The 17839-nt window shown below is 44.0% G+C and overlaps 1 protein-coding gene and 1 long non-coding RNA gene across 10 annotated transcripts; one reads left to right on the top strand and one right to left on the bottom strand.

Annotated features, from left to right (window-relative positions):
* The first annotated feature begins 411 nt into the window (after window positions 1–411).
* On the top strand, window positions 412–17794 carry LOC117136844 (paired amphipathic helix protein Sin3a). 9 transcript variants are annotated; one of them, XM_033297933.1, is made up of 12 exons: window positions 413–994; window positions 7360–8177; window positions 8248–9530; window positions 9603–11143; window positions 11461–11773; window positions 11837–12212; window positions 12798–13279; window positions 13342–13671; window positions 13775–13981; window positions 14043–14270; window positions 16400–16816; window positions 16885–17794. In XM_033297933.1, the coding sequence occupies exons 2-12, from the start codon at window positions 7721–7723 to the stop codon at window positions 17404–17406; spliced, it is 6156 nt and encodes a 2051-aa protein (XP_033153824.1). In that variant the 5' UTR covers window positions 413–994; window positions 7360–7720; the 3' UTR covers window positions 17407–17794. The 9 variants fall into 9 exon arrangements, with proteins under 9 accessions (XP_033153826.1, XP_033153825.1, XP_033153828.1 ...); XM_033297931.1 differs by having other exon boundaries at window positions 414–585; window positions 12780–13279; XM_033297932.1 differs by having other exon boundaries at window positions 414–994; window positions 11473–11773; window positions 12780–13279.
* On the bottom strand, window positions 2165–4154 carry LOC117136846. Its single transcript, XR_004459115.1, has 2 exons — window positions 3043–4154; window positions 2165–2943 (listed from the first exon to the last, which is right to left on the bottom strand). It is a non-coding gene; the product is annotated as an uncharacterized LOC117136846 (long non-coding RNA).
* Window positions 17795–17839: the final 45 nt, after the last annotated feature.

Below are 17839 nucleotides of genomic sequence, written 5' to 3'. Positions count from 1 at the left end.
AATGTGGAGATCTTTCTTTAAAGAATGTTTGATCATTAGTACATTTACATATGTAGAATGAAAGACAATAATATGTTATTGTATTCTGAACAACACTCTTTTATTATTTTCGCTTATTTTAATAAAGCCCGATTTTAAACACATTAAAGCGCAGCTGAGAAATACATTGTAGTCTAAATACTTTATAACTTTTTATGTCTTACTTAATTATATAACGAAGCCAAATCCTTAAATAAATAGATATGTTAAAGTACAAAACTACAAGGCTATAAGCATTTCCCTTTTTTGAACTTATAATATTGTGACCGCAATTGTAACTGCCGTCTTGGATGCGATAACGCGAAATCGAATGGAATCGAAATCGAAATGAAATAGCAGCTCTGAAGACCACCCACGTCATATCGATGTCCACTGCCCGATAGACGCCGCACACAAACCGAGTTGGGATTTCGTTGTAATTGCTGGTCATTTTTCACGGCTGTGCGACTAATTAAATTTAACAAGAGAGCCTTAATAAATAAGTGCTAAAGACCAGACGCAGCGCGCAGTAATTCAAAGCATCTAGAAGATCTCGTCAAACAAAATGTAAATTCCTGGCGTGGGGTTGATCATAGCGCATACATATACCCATGTGTACGTGTGTGTATTTCCATTGTAATCTAAAGCACGAGTGAATTTACGTGCGTTAAATTTAAACGAAAATTAAAAAAAAATATTTCGAGATATTGCAACAAAGGCAGTATTAAATCGATTTCGGGTGCATGTGCTTGTGTGCAGAGTGTTTGCATGTGTTTGTTGCAAATGTAAGAAGAAGTAGCCACTCACGCGCTACTCTCTTCCTTTCTCTCTCTCTCTCCACCCCCTCCCCCATTATCTCCACAAGCAGCTGAAAGTTGTAGCCGCACTACATTCAAAAGTTTCCAAAAGTCTGCTTGCTGGCAGTAGTAAGAAAAAAAGAAGACTTAAAAACAAAAACATCACTTATTAAAATCAGGTATGTATAGAAAAATAAAATTGCGCGCCCTTGTATGCATGTCGAGTGCTTGTGTGTGTGTGAGTGAGTGGGTGCCCAGAATACGTTCGTACCTAACCTCAACTTGCCCCAACTGATTACGCTAGGTGGCACCACAACTTCCAGTGATATTAATCTTTTTAAAATAATGCATTTGCTGCCTTTTTCCAATTAAATATACTCCTCTTCGGGGATAGAAACTTGATTTTTCAAGCTGAATCTTGGATTAAAATTTTGCGATTGTGAATATTTATGGAAATCGCTCTTATCGCCGTTTTGTATATGTACATTAAAAACAAGGTTCCGCCATCTGTTGGCACGTGTGCTTGTGTGGCTGAACATATTTAATTATCTTTGGTTTGATAAAATAAACTTTAAAAAAAGAGAGAAGTGGCTCAGAAAATAAATAAAAATAAGAAAGGAAGGTATTGAGAACAGCAACAACAATGACGCAGTCACGCACACTACGAATGCAGCTATGTGTGTGGCTGTCTGAAAGAGGCAGAGCGCGTTTGCCGCGCTCACCTTTTGTTATTGTTGCGTTCATTCGCTCCAGAACTGCCAACTTGTTAAGATGTTGAAATCTTATGCCAAAATAACTCTTTGTACGCAAAACCATTCTTAATTCATAGTCATTTTTTGTTTTGTATAAAAAATTTAGAACTTATTTAAAGTGAAAAAGGTTAATACAAATTGTGCAGTAAAAAAAAAAAACAAAAAAAAACCACATCAACAAATATTGAAATAATTTTTTAAACTCAAATTTCGCTTTTTAAATCAGTTGGCAGCTCAGTGTACTCTTTTGGTGCTCGCGTATGTGTGGTTGTGCACAAGGTGAGCGAGACAGCAGTTTCAGCCTTCAATTTGCGGGTTTACGTTGATTCTAATTAAATAATTCGTTGAAATCGGGCTCACTGCTTCTGTGAGGTCCAATTGTAATGCACACACACAAACACATTATCAGTGCTTTCCTCGTTTTCCTCAAATTTTCTTTGTGAAGCGCCTCAAGTTTCGACTGGCTTTTAAGTCTGGTTTGGTTTTGGCTGTTTGAAAACTTGAAAAACAAGTTACTTCTGAACTCAAACTCCCCAGTTTTGGCAGTCTCTCCACACTTCTCTCGATCTTTCTCCCGAGAAAAAAACACTTGCCGCGTCGCCAACCAATTGTTTGCAATTCGCAATTGTATTTTAGCCAGAGGCCAACGAACAAGTCTCTTGAACTTGATGGTCGGAACGAAGTTGAAGTGTATTAGACGTTAAACACTTTTACACATATTTAGTTGTAACCTTTTCAAGTCAATATAATGACGAAATATTATTAAAACTTAAGAGTTGAACTGAATGTTGGAATATACTATTTTAAGTATTGAATTAGTAAACAAGACTGAAGCCGTTGTGTTCTATCGTGTTATTTGTATTCCCAAATGTATAATCGTTATTTTGATTTATAAACTTTCCAATTTCTTATAATTTTGATACAACACGTATTTTGGCTCAACGGCACATTTGTGAATAATCTTTTACATAAAGAAGAGGGTTCTCTAATCCATAAATAGATTTATAGTTTTGATGGGAATTAATAATAAAGTTAAAAAGACGCTTTAAGTTTCATATTAACATTTTTCTCAAAAAAATGAATATATTTTATAGTAAAGCAATAAAAAAAAAGTCTTCCATTTTCTGTGTTGTCAATTTTTTAGGACAAACAAACAATAAATAACCAAAAGTATTTATCACAATAAATATCATGTGACTCAAGAGAGTTAAAAACATCTGATAATTTGCAGAACACGTACGAATATCAAACTAATTGGTTTTTTATAGAGATCCGTGTCCGTGTGACAAGAAGCACTTTACCACATTTCAGATATCACTTGATCAGCGTTGTATTCAGTAAATATTTCCTAGTGCCGCATTTCATGACGTCGAGATCTGAAATAAGCACATAAATAATTAGAACATGCTAGACCACCTGGGTTTATTATCAATAGAAAAAAGCATCAATAATACCCAATGGAAGGGCAAACAAACCTTCCTGCGGCGCCTGGAAGTCGGAGAGTTTGGTTTGTGCCATTTTTTTTTGTTTGGTCCAGGGACTTCGGTGCACCTCGGACATGCGCTGCACCCAGTAGTTAGTTGCATGTGAACTTTGAACTTTTGAACTGGAAAGTGGAAGGCGGATGGATTTGCATTTCCTATCGCTGCAGGTGGCTCACAAAGAGAGAGGCTCTCTCGAATCCGCCGCCCCCGCTGCATTTTTTTTTTTCATTGCGCAATGAGCGAGACGAATCGATAACTGCAAGGTTTCCATGTTTTAGCAGCTCAACTTTTGCGCGTATACAGATTTTTTGCCTGTATTATTTTATTTTGTGAAGGAGCTGGCCGCCGAATTCGGTTCGATTCGAGATGGGAACATGTGTTTTTATGGTTCCGCCATTGTCATGGTGAGATGCACTTGCTTTTTTTTGTCTTCATATTTTTTACTTCCTCTCTCCGCACGCACGCGTCTGTGTGTGAGTGCGCTGGCGAGTGAGGTGGTGGAGGAGTACATGAGTGTGTAAAGTGTAGCCGTGGCAGAGTTGTAGCTCGCTAGTGGTCCGTTTGGTTTCTGATTTTCGGTTTCGTCGATTTCACATATGTACTGCAATGGTCGGCTAAAACGCTCTGCCGACGTCGCTATCCGCTGTATACTCGTTTCGCTTGTGTGGGTGCGCTGCTCTCACAGCCGCTCTCTCTCTTTGCCGCAAACAGGGTGTATCACCCAGATGCTCCGATCATCGTTTCCACCACATGGCTGGGTGACAACGGTACACCCTGTTTGCTAAACAACTTGTTTTCTCTCTTCCCAGCGTTGTTGTTGGTCCTCGCACTTACGTAAGCTTCACGTATTTCGTTTCTTATCCAAATTCTAAGCGCCATTTTGCGACGATTTGCATGCGGTACCGCTCACCGCTAATAAAAATAACCACTGATTGTGATTATTTGCTTATAGGTAATGAATGATATATAAACTATTTTTTTTGCCGTCAGCTACTGCTGTGTTTTCAATGCGCTCGACGGAGGATTTTAGTTGTTGCGCCGCTGAGTTGCCACCCTGTTTTAGCTGCGGCAGCAGCAGAAAATGAATTCCAAAGCAACACTGCGCGCGCGCTCTCACGCTCTTCGTTTTACACTCTGTTCGCTCTCTCTGCTGACTCCAACTGACTGGCCGTCGCGTTTCGCTGTTTTAATCGAAAATGTTTGCGGCGGCGTTAAGATGTACGAAAACGTTCTCTCGCCAAAAATTTGTGAATAGAATAGCAGTAGCAATCTACCGAGGAGAAAATGTCTTAAATTCGAGCCGTGTGATCTAGTTAAGGAAGAGAGCCAAGTGCAAAGTGATCGAAATAAGCGTTAAACTTAAACTAAACTTGGGAACGGAGCCCCAGCTACTGAAAGAAAAGAAAACGGTGAAAATAAAGATTTCGGTGTACCAGTGAGTGCGGATATAGTAGTTGCTAGTGCAAAATACTGCGTAAAACGTGAAAGTTTCCAATAACACCACAAAACCAACGGCAGTTTTGTAGTAAATATACATACGCGCCCCGTACATATATACATACATTTCGAATATACATACACACAGCCGAATATCAACCGACGAAGCTAACTGCTTATTGCTGATGTAAGTGTAATATGGGCGGTGGGCGGTTGGGGGGCGTGGAAATTGCAGAGTAGCATTATCCTTCAAGTGCACTTGGAGTGCGGATTCGGATTCAAACAATATTCTCGTTCGTGCCACTGAAAACTTGTGAAAAATACAACATTTTTAGGTTAGGTCAATTTCAATTGGTTTATATACACACGCACGCACAAACTCACACACACTCAAACAACAATGGCATAGCGAATACATATAGAAGGCGCACAGACAAAAAGTCGTCGACGGAGACGTGGTTGTTGTTTGTGTTGCTGCTGCCTCTACAGTTTCTGCTCTCCTCACACACACTTGAACGAGGGCGGAGAGGAGAGCCACACACATACATACGCTTTGAACCATTGCTTTTGGTTCGCTTATGAACTGACTGTATTTTTTCAACGTAGTGTCGTTTTATTTTCGTTCGTTGATTCGTTCTTTGCTCAGTTCGTGCGCTTATCTTGACTTTTGCTTTGATGCGCCATTCGCATGTACTGGCGAGAGCAGCCAAGTGTAGTGTGAGTGTGCATTTAAATGGCTCCCCAATGAGAGCATCATTTGGTGGCCCTCTTTTTGTTCACATCTTCCTTCTGCTCCTCGACTTCATGCTCCCCAGCCCATCCGTCGTTTGTTGTTCTTGCTCCGCCTGTTTTTTTTTTCATTCGGTTTTGAATTTACACTAAACGTTTGCCGTTGCTTCTTCATGCTGAAATAGTATATATGTATGTGAATATATTGTACATATTTCTCTACACATCCATATGTTTTATTTGCAAAATTTATTAATAGCGCAGCGCCACTCTGCGTCTGTGTTAGTGTGCCAGAGTGAGAAAGTAACAGAAAAAAACTAAATATTAATTCGCGATGATTCCGATTCGTATTGCAGTTGTTCAAAACCGAGTGCTAGTGTTCAACAATTTTTGCATATTTTCCGCTGCCTGCCTTTTGTGCTGCGTATTCTGCTGTGCTGTGTATACACATAACAAAACAGATAAGATAACATTATACGTGTGCACGTAATAGAGCGGGCTGAACCAAAAAAAAAAAATTAAAAAATGGAGGGAAAATTTGCCCACATGTCTGCCCAAAGCACACACACGCACACAACGCCCCAATTTGGAGCCTCTCTCGTCAAACACACACACACCAGCGAGCTAGCAAATGTGTTTGGTATGCACTAATGGCGGATCCAAAACTACAATAACAACAAAGACAGTTGGGAGAGCTCAAAAGAGCGAACTTGTTTTACCTTCATTTATTAAAGGATAGTTGGTGGTGGCAGAGACAGGAGAGAGAACGAGGGCTAAAGCTTTTGTGCGGCTGTACTGTGCTCCAATATTTGTTTACAAATGCTAAAAGGGGGCAGCTGTTGGTTCGATGAGGTGTCTCAATTAGTTGGAGCAGGATGATCTTCTAGGCGGTTTCCATTCACCTAATATTTGCTCACGCTCTTTGGTTTGCGCAGCGTTGCGCTCTCTCCGTTTCTGTCGCTCTCTCTCTCGAATGCCCGCCAAATGCTGGCCATGTCCATGTATTTGTGTGTGTGAGTTTGGCCCCAAACGGGTGAAATACCTTTTTGAAAAAAAAAAATCAGCCATGTACTGCGCCTCAACAACAAATGCGGCTCTCTCCGGTTCTCTCCGTGGCTGCACCACCACCACCGTATCACCACCACCACCTTTGCATTGTTGCGTTTGCTGCTGCTGCTGCTACCTCTGACTCTTCTTCTTCTTATTCTTGTAAGTTGTAGATACAGAATATGTACCAGCAGTGCTCACAAACCAACCCGCCCTCCCCCTTGGCGGTATCGATATATAAATATGTTCTATGTGTGCGTCTGAATTCTATGCAAGCCGATGTCGTGCATGGGGCATTTGGCACCTTCCACATTTACAAATACTGAAATGTACACACATACACACACACTCGAAGGTGTACACAGAAAGCTCGCTTAGGAAGTTTTTACTGTACCGCTGAAAGCAATAACAAAGCGCGCGCCCAATTCCGGTTGAACGTACACACACCAAAGTGAACTACGCGCTCCTCCTTTTGCCTTGCACTAACTCTCCTCCAAGACTCAACTTCCACTCCACGATCTCCTTCCCGTCTATATGTACCATTCTCTGGTTGCTGTTGTTGTTATTGGTCACAGCTCCACCGCTTCATTCCATTCCTATTGTCCCCCATCTCACTCTCCTCCCCCGAATCCAGAACCCCCAATACAGAGACATCGTTCTCCACTCTGCAGTTTTTGTGATACGGCTAAAAGAAGAATTCCCCCGTGGCTTTTTATTTCACCTTTTTTCCTTGTTGAAATGTGCAATCGTTTCGATATCTGTGAAGATATAGACCGAATTGATCAATCAGCTGTGCTATACTAGCTAACATGTTTTGGGAAAATCAGGAAGACTCGTGGTCTCAAGTATATGGAGAAGTATATTTGGAAAAATAAATGTGGACACAAATATGCCTTTCTCATTTTCAATGTAAACCAAACTTACCAAAACCAGTGTCAGTGAAGAAATTCTAGTATTAATGTATAAGATAATTTATGCAGAATTTAATGATGACTAACTTCATTAAAAAAGGGACTCAAACCTAATTCTTTGGGGTTTTTTTTTATACATTAAATGTCGACATTGTTGTAACAGTTTCCCTTCTCTTGCTTGCAGTGATATTCAGAAAGAACTCCAAACGCTACGTGGCAGAGGCGAATCACCGGCGCAGCAATACCAGCAGCAGATAACCAGCCGTCAGTCCAATTTCTCTACCTTAGAACTCGAGCGCATTTGCCGCTTGCGGGGCGACCAAATGCATAGACAACATATGTCGCATCCACGAGCAGTCCAAGATCAAGAGTTGCGACCCCGACCGTTCGTTGCATATTACATACGCTCATAGAGGGCGGTCACTCACCTAGAGCAGCCAGAGTCCTTGCACTTGGGCAAGGATCCAGGGAGAAACAAAGTGCTCAGAAAGAAGAAGCAGCAGCACAGGATTTTAAGCTCCGCCAAGCACAGAGCAACAAAAAAGATGATGAAACGCACCCGCGTAGACGAGGTGCAATTTGGCACACGACCCGTTCCTCAGACCTCAGGAGGTGTGGGCGTTGGTGTCGTCGGCGTAGCTGGAGGTGGGCCAACATCCGGCGGCGGTGGCACTGCTACTGTGGGCGTCAATACGACGGGCGTTACCATTGGTACCGTCGTGCCCAGTGCTCATAACGCCACCATCAGCGGGATCGGTTCCATTCACCATCGCATCCTTACTCCACAGCATGGAGGAGCACAGACCATTGCCTATTTGCCGTCCACCACGCCGACGGCTACGAATTTGAAGACCACAAGTTCGATTGTGGATAGCACTACCGCTGGAGGACCAGTAGGAGCAGGATCCCAGGTGGCCGTAGGAGTTGGGTCTGCAGCCGGCGGAGGAGGCGTGGTGGTCTCCACAGGGAGCACGGGAACGCAAACATTACAGTATACAACATGTAAGTAATCTATTTCCAACTCTGATGAAATACGTTTGATATTCAAATGATTTTTTTCTTGATCATATAGCTTATAGTGTGGCTTCGATACAGGCTGGTGGAACTCTGAAAGCCAACACAGCGGATGGCGCGAACACGGTACAGATTCATGTCACAGGAGGAGGAGCTGCGAACAATCCTGCCAGTGCACAGACTGTATCCAGCAGCTCACAAACGGGCACAATCCGTCAGCGTACAATCAGCGGCACCCAGACAGTGGCCACTGCGGTGGGCAATCTAGCGACGATTTCCCAGCAACAACCAGTTCAACAGTCACCTTTGGGCAAGGCCCAAACTCCTCCATCGTCCGTGGTTGCCAACAGTATCCCAGTGGGTGGATCCACCCCACCACAAGGACAGTCGGGAAATGCCACGCCACGCTTAAAAGTGGAGGATGCGTTGAGCTACCTGGACCAAGTAAAGTACCAGTATGCAGACCAGCCGCAAATCTACAACAACTTCCTCGACATTATGAAGGAATTCAAGTCGCACTGCATCGACACACCCGGAGTGATTGAGCGAGTCTCCACACTCTTCAAGGGGCACACAGAGCTAATATACGGCTTCAACATGTTCTTGCCTCCGGGTTACAAGATCGAAATTCATTCGGATGCTCTTGGCTGTTCGGTGCCGGTGGTTTCGATGCCCTCACCACCGGGAGCGCCAACGAGCACAGGAACGGTGCACATGCTCACCGGAAATAGCTCGATGTCCGGTGCCGGACATATCGCCATCAAGACGACCAATGCTGCAACTTTAACACCGGCAACAGGAGCTGGAGCAGCGGCCGCAGCAGCAGCTGTGGCTCAGATTCAATCCGCTGGAGCTGTAAATCTTATGACCCACGGCGGAGCCTCGCTTACCCAGACCACTATTCATGCCTTGCAACAGGCGACGCCTCCTCAATTACAATCTCCAGGCGGTGGTCATGTCCACGTGAGTGTAACAAACTCTACGACCACAAACGCCGTAGTGCCCGGACAGCCAGGCATCTCCGTATCGGCGCACAATGTACCGCAGAACTACTCGAGAGATCGAGAAAGGGCCACCATAACACCTACTGGGCAAGTGGCTGGAGCTGCGGCAAACGTGAATGCGTCTGCTAGTATAGTTGTCGGTGGACCTCCAACGCCCAATTCTCTAAGTGAGCTTAGCCCTCACGGAGGAGCAGGAGGTGGGCCAGGTGCGGGAGCGGCGCAGCACAATCTGCATCACATCCAGCAGGCGCATCAATCGATTTTGCTTGGGGAGACGGGACAGCAGAATCAGCCGGTGGAGTTCAATCACGCCATAACCTATGTAAATAAGATCAAGGTAACGTCTGCTCAACATCATTAAAAACTTTGTAGGTTACTTATAATCTTTTGTTCTTTTTTTTACAAACAGAATCGTTTCCAAAACCAGCCGGCCAAGTACAAGAAATTCCTCGAAATTCTGCACGCCTATCAGAAGGAGCAAAAGGTGATGAAGGAGGGCAGCCTGAACCAGGGTAAAATGCTCACCGAACAGGAGGTGTACACGCAAGTGGCTAAGCTTTTTGGCCAGGATGAGGATTTGCTTAGAGAGTTTGGCCAGTTTCTTCCTGATGCCACCAACCACCAGTCCGGACAGTACATGTCCAAGTCAGCGTCTGTGCACAATGATCATGGCAAGCGTCCCACGGCTACTTTGAGCGGTGGAGCTCACATAACCATGTCGTCTGCTTCGCCAGCGCCAAGTGGATCCCCTCTGCATTTGGGTGCAACGACTCTTCCGCAGATCGACAATAGCGCCCATGCAGCGGCTATAGGAAACCTTTCGGCGGTGAACACCAGTGTCAGCATTAAGACGTACAATAATAATCAGCAACAGCAGAATCATGTGATCGGTTCAGGCCTGAATGCGACGCGGAACGATATTCTCTTTGAGAAGGACTATCACGCGGGTCTGCAGCAGCAAGCGCATCAGCGAGGAGCTGGAGTTGGAGCCCATCATCATTTGGCCGGAACTGGAGCGGGCGCCAATATCGGGCGGCCTGGAGTGGGAGCCAGCGTGATGGTGTCGTACGATAAGGAGCATCGAAATAATCATCATGTGCAAAAGTACGTTGGCCACGTGCCAAACCAGAATCTAACGCATGGTCATAACGCAAAGAAATCGCCAAGTTATGGCATCCCTTCGGTGATTGGTTCCATGCCGCACATTTCGGACAATTCCCTCGACCGCAGTTCGCCGGGAATTAGTTACGCCACGCCACCATTGTCCTCTGGTCCACATGGACAGCATAACTCTGGCTCAGCTACGAGGAGACCGGGTGATGACAGTTTAGTCGGACACTATTCTAGTGGAGCGCCGCCTGCTAAGCGACCGAAGCCTTATTGTCGCGATGTCAGTTTTTCCGAAGCATCGAGCAAGTGCACCATCTCCGACGCCGCGTTCTTTGACAAGGTGCGGAAGGCGTTGAGAAGTCCAGAGGTCTACGACAACTTCCTGCGATGCCTGACCCTTTTTAACCAGGAAATTGTCTCCAAAACGGAACTCCTTGGTCTGGTATCACCGTTCTTGATGAAGTTCCCCGACCTGCTGAGATGGTTCACCGACTTTCTGGGACCGCCCTCTGGTCAACCTGCTGGAGGATTAATTGACGGCATGCCCTTAGCCGCAACGCAACGTCAGGGAGGTGGAAGCAGTAATAGTTCTCATGATCGAGGTAGCAGTCACCAGAGTGCCGCCGAGTACGTCCAGGATGTGGATCTGTCTTCGTGCAAGCGGCTGGGTGCATCCTATTGTGCTTTGCCGCAGGCCACAGTACCTAAGAAGTGCAGCGGACGGACGGCTCTCTGCCGGGAAGTGCTCAACGACAAATGGGTATCGTTCCCGACGTGGGCCAGCGAGGACTCCACTTTTGTTACATCGCGAAAAACTCAGTTCGAGGAGACAATTTACCGGTAAGAAATATTCCTTTAACCTTTTCACTTAACAGTTCCACTTTAAATAAGTTACGAGTAAAATCAATACTACTTCTTTATTGGTACTTTTGTTTCCTTTCCGTTTTCATTTGAGTCTAATATGTGCGGTTAAAATTTAAAAAAACCAAAAAATTTTAATTCTTCATTTATTAAAAAGGATAGATTTAGTTTCATGTTATTTTTTAACCGCATCTATATTCTACTCTCAACTTACACGTCTATCGTTTGTTTTGGATCTTCTGTTTCTTTGGCTTTCGTTTATTTCAATTAACCAATGCGCACGCTCTAAACAAAAGGAATATTCACAGAACGGAGGACGAGCGATTCGAGCTGGACCTGGTCATCGAGGTTAATAGTGCCACGATTCGGGTGCTGGAGAACTTACAGAAGAAAATGTCACGAATGTCCACCGAAGAATTGAGCAAATTCCATCTGGACGATCATCTGGGCGGCACATCCCAAACGATACACCAGCGGGCCATTCATCGCATCTACGGCGACAAGTCGGGAGAGATAATCACGGGAATGAAGAAAAATCCGTTTGTGGCGGTGCCTATTGTACTGAAGCGACTGAAAGTCAAGGAGGAGGAGTGGCGAGAAGCACAAAAGGTAAGTGAACTCTCTCATTGCTTTACATTTATGTAAATTAAATGAGCACTTCTTTTTTTTCAGACCTTCAATAAGCAATGGCGGGAACAGAACGAGAAGTACTACCTCAAGTCTCTCGATCACCAGGCCATCAACTTCAAGCCCAACGACATGAAAGCCCTGCGCTCAAAGAGTCTGTTTAACGAAATCGAGACGCTGTACGATGAGCGGCACGACCAAGAGGACGACGCCATGGAACCGTTTGGGCCGCATCTGGTGCTGCCCTACAAGGACAAAACCATTCTGGACGATGCCGCCAACCTGCTGATTCATCATGTGAAGCGCCAGACTGGCATCCAGAAGCAGGAGAAGCAAAAGATTAAGCAGATCATCCGACAATTCGTGCCTGACCTTTTCTTCGCGCCACGACAGCCACTAAGCGACGACGAACGCGATGACGGTAAGTTATCTTGGTCGGAATTCCTAAAACCACCAGTTCACTGTCGATTAACCTCCAACCTATTTATTATTTCTGTCGCGCTATCACTATTCTTTAATTTAGTAGCTTCTAAAACTAACTAATATTTCCAAGAGCTCTTTAAGCGTTGACTTAAAACTCATCATCATCAGTACTCACACTAACAATATTTATATTAATTTTTTTTATTAAGGAGTAGTGCTTTGTGATTTTGAAACGTTAACTAGTCATGTAAAAAATTTACTTCTCGATAGAAATTTGCTTGACTAATTTTCTTTCAATTCATTAAGTTTCTCTTTAATAACTTTTGCCCGATTGTATTTTTTAACATAGTGTATGTTTTTTGTTTCTTTTTCTCCATTTTTTTTTGCAATTAATAACAAAAATAAACATAAACCAATAAAAAATCAAATTTTGTAACGTAATCAAAATGCTATTAAATAAAATAAAACCAAAACTGGACTGCAATGCACCAACACCCACACACTGACCCCTGAACTGCATCGAATATCCGAACATATGTGTTGTGCACACCGTTTCTCTATATAGCCTTTCCATTTTTGGTAGATGACAATACGAAAATGGACGTGGACTCGCCACTGGGTCGCACGGAGTCTTCGACTCGAAATGCCAAGAGTACGCCCAGTGAAAGTGCCTCTCCAGCGCGTAGCAATGCAAGCAGTAGCAGCGGAACACCAGCGGGCATTAAGAAAGAGACTGATGACTCCAAAGCGACGACTGGATCTTCTGCACCAGCGTCCACGTCAGCGACGCCTGTGGACGATGCAACGCCATCAACATCCTCAGCAGCGGCGGCAGCATCAGCGGCATCGTCAACTATTTCAGGAGCCGAAGGCAAGCCAAAGGATGACCCCCTTTCGTCGCACAAAGAAGAAGGAGCAGGTAGCACCAGCTCTGGAGTTGCCACGAGTCCCAGGCAAGCCCAAGACACTGCAGGAGCAGGCGTCGATGTGGAAATCAAACTGGAACATCCTGCGGACTTTTCCAATCCAAAGCTTCTACCACCGCACGCGCACGGGCAACGTGAAGTATGTAGAACAACGCTTTTAAAAACAACATGTATTAAATATGATTTTCTTATCATAAACAGGACGAATCCTACACGCTGTTCTTCGCTAACAACAATTGGTATTTATTCCTGCGGCTACATGCGATTCTCTGCGACCGTCTGCATGTTATGTATGAACGAGCGCGTTTGCTGGCCATCGAGGAGGAGCGCTGTAGGGTGAATCGAAGGGAGAGCACAGCCACTGCGCTGCGGCTAAAGCCCAAGCCGGAGATTCAAGTTGAAGACTACTACCCCACCTTCCTTGATATGCTCAAGAACGTCCTAGACGGCAACATGGACTCGAATACGTTCGAGGACACGATGCGAGAAATGTTTGGCATTTATGCCTACATCTCTTTCACGCTGGATAAGGTGAGTGTTCAAATTTTATTCAAAAAAGTGATATCTATATTTTCTAAAAACCTTTTCTTTTGAACCATAATAAACTAAACTTCCCGCATTTGTTCATCTTTAGGTTGTGTCCAATGCTGTTCGCCAGCTGCAATATTGTGTCACGGAACGAGCCGCACTGGATTGTGTGGAGCTGTTTGCAACGGAGCAAAGGCGTGGCTGCACTGGCGGATTCTGTCGAGATGCGCACAAGACATTTGACAGGGAGATGTCGTATCAGCGGAAAGCGGAGAGCATTCTCAACGATGAGAATTGCTTCAAAGTGTACATTGTAAGTTGTAGAATGCAGCACCGAAGTTAAAGAAGTTAACTAACAAAAACTACATTTGCAGTATAAAATCGATTGCCGAGTAACCATAGAGCTGCTTGATTCGGAGCCCGAGGAAGTCGATAAGCCGGCTGCGTTGAAGGCCCAGAAGTTCAGCAAGTATGTGGAGCGGTTGGCGAATCCTACGCTCGGCGGTGGTGGCAATACTGCCGGCTCCAATTCGGCGCTCGGCAATGACACCGTTGTAGAGGCGTCCGATATCAAGACGGAGGCGGACGAAGATACTGCCGAGGTAAGTGTCGCAAGGCAGCGATGAGATGCTCCGGAGCCGGAGCAGCTATGTGTGGTGTGTGCTTGAAGAGTGGTTAACCATGTTGTTTGTGTATTTCGTTGTTCATTTCGATTATGTTTACGTTTACGTTTTTGATTCCCTGTTCTACTCATGAGTTGTGTTTTCGGTACTTCCACTGTACATACAAACCTGTAACCTGATTTAGACGATGGACAGGACATTCCACATCCTACCGTATTGTATTCTGTATATATATATCTATATATATAAATATATCTCAGTTTTCTGTTATCTATCTGTTGTTACCTATCGACTTTTTCCGCTGCACTTTCTATTATTTAAATCCCTTAGTTTCGCCAGCTTGTAACATTATTTCTATTATTGTATGTTTTCGTTTTTTGGTATCATTTATCAACATGCCGCCAACTTATTAATCGCCCACATTTCGTATGCATACAAAAGAATACGCTGCTTGCATACGAGCAAAGAAAGTACATAAAAAGGACAAGAAAATATTCACTAATTAATGCTTTTTTGCATTCTTTTCTCTCATTTTTTCCAATTTATTTTTTCGTACCAGGTCAATACCAAGGCTTGAAATAACATAGTTTTGATAATTTCATTGAATAAGAAGAAGAAAAAGTCATATTGCAAAATGAAATAGTAATAAATGAATTTGTTTTTTGATTACCAAAACCGGAATAAGAGAAATTGAAACACCAAACCCTTTCACTCACCACCACCACCACCACCACTACTACTACTACTACTACCACGCTCAACACACCCACCACCGCCACCCACTCACACACATTAAATGTAATGCATTATTTTCTCAGAGTCACCAAACAATAACCTGCAGAACCAACGAAGAAACAGAACCCAAAGTACACACTTTAATTAAATGTAGTATTCCATCCACGACCATGCATAACAACAGACATTATGTAAAATAGTAGATGATGATAACAATAACGTAGGCACGCGCTTGTTGCATTCCCTTCTGATTTTGTTATGCCTTGAGTTACCCAAAAGAGTTATCTATAGCGATATAGAGAGTTTCTTATTTCGGGTGATCGAAGATCCGGTACCTATGATGTGATGATGTGAGGTTGAACATGAAGATGAAGATGATGCATACAAAGGTGGTAATGGTGTGGTTTGGGCTGTGGTGTGTGTGAGTGGTGCTTCTGATGTTAATAAGACTATTGCGTTTAACTATAGGCCTAAATTACACTTTACACAAATGTATATAGTAATTAACGTGTTTTAACTGTACATAACGTAATGCTAATGCTAATGGTAATCGGTCAATGTATGTATTATTATGTGTAAAACGTGTAGTAGCTAATTTTGTAAAGGAAGCAGACAAATGTCTTTTAAATTCGGTAAACATTTTTATATCTAGGCATAAGAAAACACACACACACCACTCCACACACTCAATAATTGTAAATTAAATGGCACACACAATCACAACTGTGGACATTACTGGAGAGTGAAAATGAGAAATATATCTGGAGCAGCCCATTAAAAAGACATGTTCAAAGTTATTGAAACAGTGGGATGGGATGGTCTGTCTTGAGGGGGTCCTGGGGTTTTCCTTTTTCCGGGCTAGAGCCACAATCGAACTCAGTAATTGCCACACAGACTTAAGTTTAAGCAAGGTAAGTCATCATCGCATTGTGCAACTCTTTGTTTCACTTAGATTAAGCTTAATATTTGTTACATTTATGTTCTTTGTGTTTTGATTGTACTTGTAGTTGTGATTGATTTTGTTTCGTTCCGCCTTTCACCCTATATTTTATGTACTTTGGTTTGTGTTTGTCCTTGTCCCCATGTGCGTGTGAGTCTATGTCTTCGGCTTTGTGTTTGTTGGCCTGGTGTTCATCCTCTTGTGTTCTTTATGTCTTTACAATTCCCTTAATATAGTTCATATCTGTAAACTGTTCCGTAACGCTACAATACACAGCCCACACATCTCAGCATTCCCAGCTTTAAGTATTCTCGTATATTCTGTGAGCATGTTGAATTGCCGTCGTATTTCAAGTGCTCTTGGCTGCATTGTCGCCGGCAATTGTCGCAATTACTCACAATAAAGACTAACTTTTGCATTGCTTTCATTCCAGTTGCGCTACAGAGAAGGTGGAATCGGAGGAGCACGCAAAGCGCGCTTTTTGCAGCGCAACAAGCGGAGATCGAAGCTTCTTGAGGAGCAAGTGCGTCAGTTGTTTGAACATAAGCGGAATCGCATTGAGCAGCATGGTACTGCGGCCGCAGTTGAATCCATCGCCGTCGACAGTATCATTTCAAGCAGCAGCACCTCCGGCGGTGGAGGCAGTAATAACAATAATAATAATAATAACAATAACAGCTGGGGCGGCAAACGTCTGGAGAGGCTGGGCGCCCCACAAGTGGGTCTGGCCGAGCAGTACGCCTTCAATGATCGCGACGAGATCAGCACAAATATCAGCAACGGGCGATGTTTTGTGACCAGCAAGAATCTCAAGCTACTTAAGTACGATGCAGTGCGTCGTGCCAAGAAGGTGAGTGTTCTATTCAAACGCGGCATTTTGAGGAAAGCAGTTTTAATAATTTGTTTATTTCTCTGCAGAGTCATTGCCGCGTAACTCAGGCAAAATACGCTCACTTCCAAACGTACGTTAACAAGTGGCTTCAGCAACATGTCAGCGAGCAACTGCAACAGAACTGCGTCGACTGGCTGCTGGGCAAGACGGCAGACCAAATCAATGCCAGCGGCTGGGGATCCGCCAGTAAAACCAAGACGGTACAGCAGAAGGATACTTCGAAGACACCATATCGCATCTACAACAGATACAGAGTGGTGCAGAGTGTAGTGAGCGGTTTGATGAGTGCCAATGCTCCAACTCCAGATGGGTCAGTTCCGGCGGTCAACTCCGCGCCACCAGGATCAGTTTCAACGGTGAACAATGTGCAGGGATCGGCGACAGTATCCTCGACTTCCCACTCGATGTGCAACAGTAGCATTTTGTCCGCGGACTCCACCACCAATACCAATGCGTCACCACAGCAGCAGCAGCATTGCAATAGTGCAGCAGCTGCGACAACACCGAATGCAGAGGCACTGCAACAGGTGCGACCCATGGAGAGCTAACCGGCGTGAATGGCAGCAACAACAGCAGTGGTCGCTGCATGGCCAGATTCTTCATTCACATGACGACAATGAGAAGATGTGGGATGAATCGCCTGCATTGAAATAAATAGTGTTTTAAATGTGATACCAGTTCCTCGACGCGGTCATCGAGATTGCAGCTATACCAACCCGCGATCGACTGTTTAATGTCCGGCATGGCATTGGGCTCTGGAAATTGATTGATGAACGAAGGAAAGCTCTTTTTCATATTGTACAAAAAGTCATTTAATCTTAGGCGAAAGTGCTCCTAAATAAGAATTTTATAGTTTTACGTTGCATAAATTTTAGAATTAATTTTACGACGGCAGCGTCCTGTTTTATTGATGCGCTTTTAGAATTAAGATATAAAGTTTATATGCCTAGAGCCACATACACCTTAAACACAATCGCAAGA

This window comes from Drosophila mauritiana, chromosome 2R (genome assembly GCF_004382145.1).
Source record: "Drosophila mauritiana strain mau12 chromosome 2R, ASM438214v1, whole genome shotgun sequence".
In the NCBI taxonomy this organism is placed as follows: Eukaryota; Metazoa; Arthropoda; class Insecta; order Diptera; family Drosophilidae; genus Drosophila; species Drosophila mauritiana.
This window is presented reverse-complemented; position numbering and strand designations above follow the sequence as displayed.

Bases quoted from the DNA above. Each gene is read 5' to 3' on its own strand.
- LOC117136844 (XM_033297931.1), top strand. From the start codon at position 7,721: ATGATGAAACGCACCCGCGTAGACGAGGTGCAATTTGGCACACGACCC. The intron at 13,982-14,042 runs GTAAGTTGTAGA...CTACATTTGCAG, and splicing joins ATTGCTTCAAAGTGTACATT to TATAAAATCGATTGCCGAGT. The intron at 16,817-16,884 runs GTGAGTGTTCTA...ATTTCTCTGCAG, and splicing joins CAGTGCGTCGTGCCAAGAAG to AGTCATTGCCGCGTAACTCA.